The following is a 14,353-nucleotide window of genomic DNA, read 5'->3' as shown; positions in this document are numbered from 1 at the left end:
CCTTTCCCTCACAATGTGATCATGTATGTCACTTGGTGTCAAAGACCTTGGATTTAGACAATCCATCTTTTTTCAGGATTCAAGTGCAGTTGCTATTCATCCATGATTCCTGTTTTCTGAACAATGGCAGCACAGCTGAGAGTTATTTACCACTGTGAAGCCTGCCAAAGAGCAGAACGTACTGCTAAGGCTCTACCTTAATGGGTGACTATTAAGAGGACTGCCGAATTTGAGCAACTGTCAAAAAGTTTGATAATTTGGTTAGCCAGACAGTTACACTGTAAGCTGTATGTGCTTTTCACATCAATCTCCTTGGATTTCTGTACCACTCTGCTCATTTTAGAAAACTGTGCCAAAGTTTTGGTGAGATACATGTAAGTCATCATTTTAGCATCAACAGAAACATTATGCCCATCTACTTAAAATGTGTTCATTCATGTGGCTCCGTGACTACCACTTGCTGCAGATTCACCTTCACAATCAATGCGTACTCTTTTTTCTAGTTATGCTGTCACACATATTTGAAAATCAGATTTTCCACTGGCAACAACGGCAGATGAGAAAATACATTTACATAGCCATAACCTTTTTACGAGCAGATGAAGATGATGACACGATCACATAGGCCACCAGCCAATTTGTACTAGCCCGTCAACTGCAAGAACGCAGCAACAGCACCAGGCAAAAGAGCTGTATTCAGGAAAGTATTTTTCATCATCTCACTGCACTTCACAATAAAGTTAGATCATAGTGACACTGCATCTTGACCCAACTGAGAAAATGCACAGCACTTAGCCTGGCCTGAGGTGCATTAAGGGATGCAATGGAATCCTGGATTCGAGGTTAGCCTAAGGTGGGCTCCTATAGAGACCTATTTAGAGAAAAAGAATAGGGTAGGACAGAGGACTACAGAGTAGAGAAAAAAAACACCTTAGGCCTTTAATAGAAATAAGTGTCTCCAACATAATACATCCCCACCCCATATGGTGAAATTTCATTTTTCTTACGTCTTCTCAATAGCACTGTTCCACAGCACTGTGCTCCAGGACATAACTTCCACAGCAGGAATATATGGCACACACACGGGATAGTGCATGCTGGAATTAAGAGTTGCTGTGAGTGGCAGGAGGTAGCTATGTCTGTGCACCTTAGCATATTTGTCTGTGAAATAAACTACTAAGATTCTTGAGTTTACTTCTTCTCCAAAACCTGACTTCAAAAATTTCTCCCAAACTCCACTGCCTTGTAATGCTACAAGAATACACATCAAAAATGTAATACCAAGCGGACCACTTGTCTCTGCAGTATCTAATTGTACTTAATGCTGAATAAAACATTAATCTTCTTAGATCCATGCTGATCCTAAACCTAATTTTAGCACACTCATTGGGTTATTCTGAGTGTTACTTTTCTCTTTTTTCACATACACACTGCACTGCTTTTTAATTTTCCTTTCTTTTTAGATGTAGGCCACTATTATTTTTTTTTTTTGATAAAATATGGATTATTTAAGTATGAAATAAAACTATCACCCATGAAAACATACCAAGTATTTATAATGGTTGCCAAAAACTTATTTCCACTATAGTTCTCCCTCTCAAAGAAGTCCGGAGTCAGTGCTATAAGATGTGGGAACAAGCAAAATAACTGTGTCTTCAGCCAGACAGCCAGCTTGCAATTCAGGACCACAACAGCCTGAAATTGTTCTCTCCTCAGCAGCTCATGAGCTGATCTCTTGATATATTTCTCAGGAGAAAATTCTAAAGCATCCCTCACAAAACATTAACTTTACATCATATTGTCAGGAATCCAATAAATAATTACCTAAGGTATTTATATATATATTTATCATTCATAAATATCCTCCAAACATCTTCAAACACCATTGTAGGCAGTCTACAAAAATATAAATATCCAATAAATAAAAAACACTAATGTGTATGACTACATCCTAACATTCTCCATGCACTGTATGTGCATAAACAAAAACAACAACAAAAAAAAAGTGTTTGAAAAATAGCTTACTGCTACTACTCTTTAGTGAGACAGAGCAAATTTCTGCTTGCTAAAACTTAGTTATAACGTAAGGCTTTGCTCCAGCTGTACTTATGGAAAGAAACAGTTGCACAACATCAAGCTTTCAAGAATGGAATGATACCACCTCACATATCACAGAGATCACCATCAATAATCAGTGAGAAAAACTGGCATCACTCAATGCAGACAGAAAAAGCACAGGTAAAAGCCACCGTGCTACTTTTGCAGAGCTCAGGATCAGATTGCCAGCTGAGTGTTGAGTACAGCTGGGCACATACAACACTGGCCAGAGAGAACTCAGAAATTCTGGTTTTCCTCCATTTTTCATTTGAATCTTCCAATAGTTTACTTTGGCAAGGACTGACCTCAGACCACATTACCACTACTACCATATGCATTTCAAACAGTGTCATCACACAGGATACCCTCCACAGGGGCTAAGATTGGGTGCAGAAAGGAAAAACAGAGTTGGCTGAAATCCAAACTATTTAACAGCTGTAGCAAACTTGAATGCACTCTTCTGTTGTGTTTATTACTTTACTATGGGTCCAAACCTCTCTTTATCTTGTAAACAGCTCATTTGTCAATAAATTCCACACATTAAAGGGTGGCAATGATAGCTGCTATATTTCTTACTCTGCTATATAGTGCCTACTGTTTATGATTTTTTAAAGTAAAACTTAAAAAAAAAAAAAGACAAGTGAAACTCCCAATATTTAATTGATCAATTTCACAATCTGATTTTAAACTCAGAATCTGATTTTAAAACAATTTCCAAATCAGGAAAAAAACCAAAACCCAAAACTGAAACCACAACATTCCCACAAGGTGCAGAGAAAGAGAACTGGCTAAATTTTTTAAAAATTAATTTGACAGGTGTAATTATCCTCACCTCACCCACCCAGCACATTCGTTAATCAGTCATGGAATCCCAATTGTAGGAGGTCAAAAAGGTCAAATACACCCCACTTTCAACTTCAAAGTGAGTATAATTGCAAAGACTTGTGAGGAAAGACTAGGTGGACAATCAGTGAATCCAGAACCTGAGCCTAAGGCAGCAGAGTGCTGTGGCTGCTCCAACTGCCCCACTTAAATACACCCCAGACTGACTCAGAAACAAAGTGTCTACAAGGTATGTTTACAAAATATGATCTAAGTGAGTATCTAACAAACTATTAAAGCACCATGTAAATAATATTTACATTATTATAAACATACTCTAATTCTGCCTCAACTAAGAAACAACACAGCACATTTGTTCCAATGAGTTTACATTCAATTAAAATAACTGGTATTTATATTACAACTTAAAAAAAATCACAACATTCATTAAAGACTCTTAAATTAATATTCAGGATCAGTTATTTCCTAAGCCATATATTTCTTGTTTTATCCACTCTGGTAATTTATTTAATACTTAATCTTCTATCAGAAAAAGTCCTAAAACATAAGAAGATACATTCACATTTTCAAAACCAAGCAGAGTAAAGAAAGTACTAAAAAAGGCTTCCTTCAGCTAATTTAGCCTGCAGAACCAAAGCACTGGAAGAAGTTTCCTTACACTCCCCACTTCCCGATTGCTGGCTGCCTGGCTTATGAGTATTGTAAAAACTTAAAAAAGCTAAAAAATATACAGAGAAAGTTTTAAAGCTTGCAACAATTCCTAAAAATATTTGCTAGAACTTGGTGAGCTTATGACATGTCTAATTAAATAGTGATTTGTTTATTCACTCATAGGAGAATGACATAAAAGGTTTATTTTAACCAACCCATCTCAAAAATTACAAATAAACCCAATTTCTCACTCAAGCTGCTGGCAGCTTGCTGGCAGCTACAATCAGAAAACAGAAGCATCAGAGGCATGTGCAAAATAAATTAGAAACATAACTTAGATCTTGGTCAGTTAATGCTTTAAACAACATGAACTAAAGACATCTGAGGAATATCTTTCTGTTGAGGCAGTCATAAGACCCTTGAGGCAGAATATATATACCAGCCATTATGAACTGCATGGACACTGCACCACTGCACTTGGACATCTCCTAGCTTGTACAATGAAACAGAAATTTTGGTATACACTACTCATCGTGCTTCTTTTAGAAAACAGATAGACTTCACACACCAATTATTTAAGGGCTTAATATAGACCCAGTCAATACATATGGACAAATATATCCTAGGTGCACACAGCAAATGAGAAGCAACTGAGTACTGGCATATTTATTGCACATGGGGCCGAATTCCCACCTGTAAGAAGTCTGTCATGCAAGCTATCCTTGATTATCTGCAAAGAAAAGTTAGCATCAGGAAAATTTGCTCATATCATTTTTGGTAAAAAGAAATGTTCTTCATGTTTGCCTTGTTTCATCAAGCCATTAAAGTCACCTTCCCACTTAGGTATTCATCAAAACCAAAATGATGAACTGGATTGGTGGCATTTAAATTGGCTCAAGGATCAATAATTGTAAGGTAGACTTTTCTCCCGTTGAATGCTTTCATTCCCCAACATTCATCACGAACTCCCACCCTTGAAAAGAGAATTGGCAGTAGAAGACCAAGATGAAGGCATAATTGTATCAGCCTCGGGATTTCTGGGAGTCCACCTGCCATACCTGAGCAGACATTGATAAAGAAACTGCATCATTCTCTTGTTTTTATTTAGAAAGAGAAAGAGTATATCTACCATGTCTATAATAACAGAGATACAGACATAGCAGAAAATCGTTACATGACAAGTGTTACTTGTCTCTGTGATTCCCTGACATTCAAGAATAACACTTTTGGAGTTTCCAGGGGATAAAGGTAAGTTTCAGAAAGAGTAAGAAAAAAAAATCATCCATGTACTGGTCAAGAAAAAATTACAGACACAAATTTGAGTAGACTACTATTAAAATTCAGTAGTGAATTTAAAGAGGGTTTTCTGTTCTTATTTTTGACATTTTATCTTTCTCAAAATAAACATGCAAAACCACTTAAGATGTATATTCATTCTCTCTGAGACTATTTCCTCCTTGAGATTTTATCTCAGTAGAAATATGCTCTACTGGTTGAAAGAGTAAAAGATTAAGCAACACACAAGTTCAGGAGGGAAGACAGCATCCAAGCCTACTTATGAAGTTACAAATAGATGCCACTAAAATGAATACTAAGCAATGCTAGTGATAAAAAGAGTCAAAACAGTTCTGGTTTACTGGCTGTTGATTTAGGGAGAAAGCTGCTCACCCAGGGGCAAATACTTCTCATGTTATTATTAACCAAAGCACTATAACATGAAGATACACACAAATATTGAGTATCCAATAAAAAGCACTTAAACTGAAACAGTTTAGAAGGAAAATACAAATATAGGAGACAGCTGGTGTTTAGATTTAAATACACTAAACAATGTTTCAGAAAGTCCTAAATTCCCTTCAGAAGCAAACCTACAGCTTTGGTTACAAAGGAATTGTTTCCTACCCTAGCCACCCTCAAATACAGAGGTGACTCACAAATATAAAACTGGAGACACAAGTATAGTGCAAAGAGCTTGTCCAAATAATGGCCAACTAAACAGGTGGGGAAACAGCAAAGTAATTTTTTTAAGAGCTAGACTGACCAGCAAGGACACAATGGTGTTTTATGAAATCCATTAAAGGTTACTATGTGTACTAAAGATTGAACTCAGATTCTACAGCTTTCAAGTATAAAAAAAGTTCCCCCCCGAGGGACCACCAGTAGAGGACATGTCTGAAGAAACAGATCGATAGCTCAGGATTAAGGTTAAAAAAACCAAACCCAAACCCAAAAAAACAGATACCTTTGGGTGTAAATAGTGTATTTCACAAATACTTTCAAATTTGTTTTAGCAACATTGCTCAAACCCCTGAGAAACGTCATCTTATAAAGTCAAATATCCAGAAGTGCAGAACTGGTCACAAATGAGGAGTAACTTATCGGTGGCTCACATTATGCAGAGTTTTCAAAGTCTGAACTATGGGTCCTGACAGAACCATAACATACATTGCTTGTACGTGTCTGTCTCAAAATCCAACACACAAAAATACAGCACATGAAAGCAACCGTATTTGTAGACTATAACTTGATAGATGAATCTGCTTCCTTGTCATTCAGGCATCCATGAGATTACTCTCTGCTACAGAAAAAGTCTGAATGTGTTCACATATTTCTGATATCACATAGTGCTGCTCCATATGATGAGCTAAAAAACACCACTACAGCAGTACCCAAAAAGTCCAATACACTTCAGCTTCAAAAGAAATGAAACCATCAGATACACTGCAGTAAATGAAGAGTCCTTTGCTGTTAAGTAGAAAGAAGTAAAAATGAAAGAGAAGGCAACAGAAGTTACGTGGGGGTTTTTTTGTGTGTGGGTTTTTTTCTCCCCTTTCTCTACAACATAGCAAAAACATTAGCTTAATTCCTTAGAAATTATGGGATGGGTGAGCCTAGTTGCTGGCACCATAAACAAACACAACTTCTGGTATGTAAATAAAATTACTTTTGGTAAAAAACAGCCCCAAAATTTCTAGGAAATAGAAGAATACTGAAAGAAACTTTGCTTGACCCAAAATAATGGATTTTTATCTCTGCTACACATACAAATCTTTGTTCTGTTTACAGTTCAGTAGACATCACTGCTTTATCCTGTCTCCCTCCTTGCTACTTCCAAGTCCCTTCACTCTTGCTTGGACACAGAAAGGCACAAGCACAACCTCAGAACTGAGAAGACTTGTCTTTTAACTCTTTATTGTAACATTAAGAAAAGCTAGCACATACACAAAAACATTTTCACTGTGAGCACTGTCAGACATCAGATCAGGCTGCCAAGAGAGACTGCATAATCTCTTTCCTTGGAAGTTTTCATGACCTGATGGAACAAAGCCCTGGGCAACCCCATCTGAATTCAGTGTTCAGCCTGTCTTCTGCAGATGACTTCCTAAGGTCTTGTCTCAATTACTCTATGAATGTGCAGCCTTTAGCTCATTCAGAAAGTCTCTCCACATCTTTCTAGAACATGTTGCTCAGCAGCAATTGTATTGGCTATACTTCCTGTATGACAACAACCAGTATTCTTCTGTCATTTCATTTTTCTTCCCAATTGCCTTTCTATATCCACCTATCATTTCTTAAATCCTGTAAGCTCTTTGGAGTTTCCTTTTATTCTGCATTTGTATGTCTAACACTTTGAGTCCTGAATTTGGGCTTAAGGCTTCCAGAAAATACAACAATAGAAAAAAAAAAATATCAAAGCTAAAGTAAAAAAAAAACCAAACCAGAAATAACTGAATATCAGACTCTGGTTTAAGGAGTACTTAAAAAGTAAGATATGCTCAAGTGACAATACAGTTTTTAGTTTCTTAGTAGTTAGGAAAAACAGATGGGAAGACTAAAACCTAATGCAATTGACCAAATAGATATGGCAGGTCTATATATACTTCCCCTGTTATTCTGACATACTCACATGAATGAATTCTGATTGTAGGAAAAAATGGAAGGAAAAAAAAACCCAAATAAAACTGTTTACTTTTTAAGAGACTGACTAGATTTACACTGCTGAGAGGAAGGAAGGAATATTTTCAAATTGCCATTTATCAGGTAGTGTATTTGACAAGAGAAACAACCATCAGATTTTACTGGAGAGAGAAGCGAAAAACATTTTTGCTAAACCAAGTATTTAATGCATATATACTCTTAGCCACTAGTAATTCTTTGCCAAGACAAACACTAGCATAATTCACATACTACCTCTCAAAATAATTTGAGCCATACATTTAACCTAACATGCCAAGATGGAAAAAGCTGCCAGAGCTATCTGCGTCACTTTCCAGTTACCTATTTCTCGCTGGCAAACTATTCATTATTTTTCTCCTAAGATAAACCCTGTTTGTAGTTCTGCAGGTGAGTTTTGGACATTGGTCTGTTGTGGTAACAAACACCACAGAACCAAAGGAGCAGGAGTTGGGAGAGGCAGAAACAGGGCACAAGAAGAAATAATTTTATTGGCATGTACATCAAAGCAGCGGAGGTTCAAAGCAGCCAAGTTAAAAAAACCACAAAACTGAACAACCTTTCAGTTAATTTCCATTCATTGCATTGGATCGTTCATCAAAATTAATAACATGGCATAGGCTCTAATGCTGTGCACTAGCCAACAAGCAAACGTGATCATCAGATGAATGTGTCAAACCCCTGCACTTGGAAGTGACAACATAAATGCCAGTAACCGAGGTTTGGTGGGTATTTTCTTCTTGATTAAATTTTAAAGAGAAAAAACCACCTAAGGCAGGAGAAGCACACAATCTGAACAATTCCCCTCCAATTCTCAGGTCACTTACTAGGTCACTTCGAGGTGTCTCCTGATAGTCTGCTGAAAAGCAGGACATGGAACTTCTTGTGCTGTTGCTCTCACTGGCTTGCTGTGGAGGCTGTGCATATTGCCTGTATGTAGCACTTTTTGGTGTCCAGCGAAACAAGTTGATTGACTCACGAACACAACGCTCAATATCAATCTCTGATCAGGGGTTTAAAGAAAAAACAAGAAACGCAAGCATGAAAAATCAGTAAAGCAAATTAATCTAGCTATTACATTGCTAAATATACATCCACCCATCCATAACTCTGTCCTCCCCCCCTGCCCTAAAAGAGTATGCAGTTCTCAAAAACGTTTTCCCATTTGAAAAAAAACACTTAGATTTTTTTTATGAAATGCTAGCAAAGACATTTTCATTATTAATTTTATCCCTAGTTACATAGGGAAATCTGTTTAAGAGAAGTGCAACAGAATTTTAACCTGCAAAGACAGGAATATAATCAAAACCTAGTCATTTTAAGGCATCTTCATTAAATGTCTTTGCAGATCAGGCTATTCACTCTTAAATGTAAGAGATGCAGTACATCAAAAGTACATTTCATGCAGTGTAGGGACATCAGGATTTTTGGATCATCTGAATGTTACTATAAAGCAGACTGAAAGCTTTCAGTTGTCAAACTTTGCGTGGCTTGCCATTTTAACAAAGCTACATGTTATCTACTTGGGAAAACAGGAGTTCTCAACACTAATTTGTGCTTGATGGCAAACACAAAGTATTTGTTTTAGAGCTTTTTTCTGTTTTTTTTTTTTTTGTGGGGCAGGGAAGGATGGGACAGACAGACAGATGAAACCAAACCGCAAAAAACAGTCCAAAACTCGACCAGGCATTCGCAGTGAAACATTCTGGCTGAAGGAGTCAAATGTCATACGTGATAAAATATTACTCAACTTGGAAGCAAAGCAGACACCCATCAAATGGGAAGCATCCTAAAATAAGCTGTGATCAAATAAAAATTACCAAAGCATAATGAAAAACATATGTTAAAAAAGAGTAAACTTATTACATATATAATTTTTACAACGTTAAGCATCCCACATGTATCTATACTCTAACAAGATGTAATGTAAAAACCATTTACTTTTCTCTCACTATAAAGAACTGGTTAGTTTTGCACCTCCTGTCTGCAGTTTCATGAAGAGAAAAAGTTATCCTAACTTGCATTTTATGACAAATTTAGTGTAGTTCATCAAACAACAGGCATATTATCACTTCTTGTGTCTGTCCCAAGCATCTTGGAGGATTCATTTCAGCACTCACAATTTAGAATGTTGAAGCATCAGCTTCTATGAAGGAAACAGAGGCACCCTAGCCAGGCTTCATCTGTAGATCTCAAACAGAATTTATGCATTGCCAATCAATCAGGGAGTTTACTCCAGAAACCTCAATCATTACCAGGGTGGTGAGTGAAAGAAGCTGAAACTGGCTCTTGGGGCAGAGTATTTCAGTTGGACAGTATTATTTACTTTGTTTAAAATCGGAATTAATTATGTGATCTATTAATCTTCCACTCAAAAAGCTGCCTGTATTTAGGCAGAATACAACCTGCAGTATATACTTTTAATTCCTTGAAGGCAACATGCTCATGTGCTATCTTGCTTATGAAATTAAAAAATCTGGGACTAAAGCTGTATTTTACCTAATTTTAATTGTAGCTCTAAAACTTTTTTGTGGATGCGAAAGTAAATCGTAATTTTCCTTAACCATACCAGGCTCCCTAGCTACTTGGGATATACTTTTCAGAGAAAAATGAACAATGTGGTGACTCAACAGTAATTAACAGTTTTTCATTCTGTGATGAAAACATTAGATTTTTCATTTTGAATATACTGTAATGGAAGGTTGTCAGTTTAGTATCATTCCTTAGGAAAATCCATGCAGAGAATTTTACAGAATTTCTAAATTCAGGTAAAGACAGCAGATGCCTTTCACTGGTTATTATTCCTAGAGCTCAGAATACACTCCGAAGCATAGTCAGTAAAGCCACGCTTGCTATACATTTCCCAAGACTCATTTTATTTGGAATTTGAGAATTTCAGTTCAAGCCTGTAGGACATTTACGTTGGGTGTTTTTTGGGTTTTGGTTCCCCCCTCCCGCCAGTAAAGAGACGGCTGTAACTGTGAGTTATACCCCTGCCTGAGATTCTTAGCTAAGGAAATGTTTGCAGCACTTTTGTAATAAGTAGAAAGCAGAATTTAGCCAGAAAAAAAATAAATAGCTGAAACCCAATAATTAATAGCATGAGAAACATTTTATTGTGAGAGGGCAGAAAAGCCTACAAATATCGAAAATTGAAAACAGAAAAATGGGGGATGGAATAGGAATGCTATGTGCAGTAGAAAGTTATGAAAAAGCTGAAAGCAGAAATCAAGATTGACAGAGTTAAGCACTGAGACTATAAAAATATTATTCCTAGAAACAAGCTCTGTAATGCCAAAAGAAATCCATTTAGAGAAGTGGAAAATGCAGCAATGGCAATGGGTCTCCCTAAAAACAATAACCAGTTCTCACATATCCGTGTGTAAGTAAAATATTTAAGAGTCTGTTGTTCTGTGATTCTTGGCTGTTTGGTTTCTCATTTCTTCTAAGCAGCATTTCAGGAGGACAGTGGCCACGGCTGAAAATGAAATTCCATGGAACAAGAGGGAATTTTAAATGGTTTGGGAGGGAGGCCATCAAAAATCTAATACCCATTTACAGTGTGCTGATTATCTGATCTGCTTCTAAGTAACAAGGAATAAAAATGTAACAAGGAGATTGCAGTTTCCACAAATAGTAATAACATGAAAAAAAAAAAAGGTACACACACAGACACATATATGTCAATGGTCAACATTTATCACCCACAGCGAGACAAGACTATCAGTAGTAAAAGAATTTACTTGCATTCTTTTTTTTTGAAAAAAATTAGTTTCAGGAAACTAGAATTTAGAATTACAGTAAACTGGTGTAAATATTTAAAGAATATTTGTTATCCACACTGCATGAACAGGCTTCACACTTGAGCAACCTTCAAGCCCGTCTTGAGAAAAATCATTTCCTGTCAGTAACTAAAATGCAATGCAATCTTTTGCAGCCTTGCTGAATAAGATCTTTTCTCCTCCTTTTGGCTAATAAGTAAGAGTCTGCTATACTACTTCAATTCAGATTTTTTCCCATGCCCTTTCAAATATATGACAAATGAGCCAGTCTCCAATCAAATGTCCATCTTTTGTTATTGCATCAAGGCTTTGCATTTACACAGCCTTGTCCCGTTTGTACTCTTCCTGCTCCTAAGTTAACTGTTATCAGCCAGAAAACATTAAAGCTTACACATCATTAAGAACATACTGTTGGTATGTCAGAAGTGTAAATATATCAAGTCAGTGCCTAGGTTCTTGAGCAGGACTATGAACAAACAAACAGAGATATCTCACCAGGATGCCAGACTACTTCATGTATGCAAACAATTTAGAAGAACACCCTTTCGACAAGAGCAGGCTCTGTATAAATCTCAAGGCATCAGCAAAAAGTGAACAGAAACACTTAGAAAGGACAGGGATGGCCTGCTTAGCCATGGAGGTGTACATGCAACATCTCTGTGCTCTCCAAGGTCCCAACTCTGAGGTGTTTTGTAGTTTAAAAAACATGTGCCCTTTGCTTTTACTCATACAAATTATTTTGCTGGAAAACCTGTAACGAAAATGTGCTGACGTAACATGGTATCATTAACTGTGAAGCTTGCATGGAAAAAATGTAAGCCTAACCTTAAACATAACACTATAAAAATAAGTTCTCATTTCAAAATTTAGTGTATCTTCAAGCAGTCTGGTTTTCAAAAAGTGCAGAGCACCTGCATTTCAAACAGCCAAAGTTGGCACCCAAGTACCCAGAATTAAAAATCACAAGTTTTATTTTAAAACACTGGTTTTAGGAGTTCTGGCTCAACTGAGCTCAAGTATTTCAGTCAAGCAGCACCCAAGCCCTACAGGAAACAATTCTATGGCACTAGCTAGTTAATCCATTTACTTGGCATCAAACGACATTTCCTGAGATTTCTAAACATGCAAATAATAGAGGAATTGAAAAGGCAGTGGTGGAGAAGTAAACAAAAAGTTATCTACCATGTGATCTTGCATGGCCCCATCCTAACATTAAGCCTATTGAAATGCTTTGCTCCTTCTGTTAACTAAATTTCCTGGTTGCTCTAACACATTATTCATTTTGCTTTGTTTATGGCAAATTATCACTCCCAACAGACCTCCTGCCTCCTTCTGTCAACAGCCTCAACAGAAAGGATGGCTCAGCCTGACAGAGCTGCTTTTTAAATTACATATGTTCAGTGTTTGTTATTATAGATACAGGAGAGAAGTAGATTGCACTTGAAACAGATGTTAAAAAAAGAACACCAGTTTAAATGCAATACACCTGTGACAAAAGCACATAGAATTTTTTATTTTTACAGCAAAACCGGACATGCATATGTTGTTCACAACAAGCGAAAGCAAGTAATGGAGGAAAATATAACACAAACTTTTTTTCTTGATGAAAATGTACACAGACCAAGTCTTTGTGTGCAGTTAATCAGTTCCAGAGCCCCTTCCTTGGGTAACAGGACACCAGTTAAGAAATTTGGCCAAAATAAACTGCTTCTGCATTTTGGAAAAAGCTCAGAATTATGTGCTTGGTTTGACCCCTCCATCACAAATGCCCTGCCAGGCAACATCAGCTTTCATCACACAGCCACATAAATAGACCAGAAAACCTCTGTGCTATAAAAGCTGGGAAGCTGAATAGGTCCTTCAGTTTGATCTCATGATTCCTGCTCTCAGAATAAATAGAGGTGAAAGGTCATATACCTTTTATTTTCTGATGACATACAGTAAGACATTAATAAGCCTAGATATTTACAAGGACAAATCTAGGAAGAGAAGTGACACTTCTTCTGTCCAACATCTCTATCTGTTGCTGCTAGAAGGTTGCTATAAATGGAAAGGTCAATGCAAAATTATTCTATGTAATTTATTTCATCCATTATAGGATAGTTGTGTTATTTCATTGTTTTGTGGATATTAATTTACTCTTATTTACACACATCACTATCCCTTTCAGTGCATCTTGGGCAAAATTTCAAAGGCCACAAATGTTAGTCATTAATTTTAAAATCCTTCAGCTAATACAACAGAATCCTTTGTTCTTTCTACACGGATGCAAAGTGTGCATCTTTCAAGAGCTGCTGGGAGGACAGGTGCTGTTAATCCAGGAGCCATCATACTTTTTATGTAATACAGCAGGTGTACAGAAGCTGCACTTGGCTAGAAAAAAACAATTGGATGCAGAAGCAAAGGAACAAACAATAGCACTGTCTTCAGACAGATTTCAAGTTGCATGGCTGTAATAAGGATCAAAAATTTCAATGCTGCAGTGACAGGTGACCTTGTCTGACACATTACTCTACAATTCTTTCAGTATCTTGGAATAAAAGATTTCTCTAGACAGTTCCCCACAGCCAATATAGTTTACTACATCTGGATGACATTGCTGTTTTCAGCATACATGCAGCAGTTATCTTGCTGTTGGAAAGGAAAAGCAACAATTTAAACTACTCTTGAGCCTGAATGCCCACAAGCAGCAGTTAGCGCATCAAAAATTAAATGGTCCAGGCCCTTCCTTGGTAAAAGCACATCAACCATTTGTACCAGGGTTCAGAAATGCTGGGAAAAGAATAACTTTTGTTTGTATGTAATGAAACCAAATACAATGTCCAAAGAGCAGTAGTAGTTTGTGGTCTCTTGCCTTCATCCATAAATGAGATGTCTGAGGACTGAGAAATTAAGAATGCATCCAGATGAAAAGTTCTGTAGCAGAGGGTGTTATGAAGATACAATTCAAGTAGAAAGGGCGTATCTATGTGAGAACAACAGTAGGTGTGTTTGCAGCCTGTACATAAACAAGAGAAGCTGAGAGA

At 36.9% G+C, this 14,353-nt stretch overlaps 1 protein-coding gene across 2 annotated transcripts in view; it reads right to left on the bottom strand.

The window, feature by feature from the left end:
* TBCK (TBC1 domain containing kinase) overlaps window positions 1–14,353 on the bottom strand; it is a 117,998-nt gene that overhangs the window by 25,443 nt on the left and 78,202 nt on the right. For both annotated transcript variants that reach the window (XM_027787653.2, XM_005238051.4), the window contains exon 23: window positions 8,373–8,548. In XM_027787653.2, coding sequence (XP_027643454.1) covers window positions 8,373–8,548 — 176 coding nt within the window. The remainder of the gene's footprint in view (window positions 1–8,372; window positions 8,549–14,353) is intronic.

The sequence above is a fragment of the Falco peregrinus genome, chromosome 2 (genome assembly GCF_023634155.1).
Source record: "Falco peregrinus isolate bFalPer1 chromosome 2, bFalPer1.pri, whole genome shotgun sequence".
Classification (NCBI taxonomy): domain Eukaryota; kingdom Metazoa; phylum Chordata; class Aves; order Falconiformes; family Falconidae; genus Falco; species Falco peregrinus.
The sequence above is the reverse complement of the archived record's forward strand: the minus strand, read 5'-3'. Positions and strand labels throughout refer to the sequence as shown.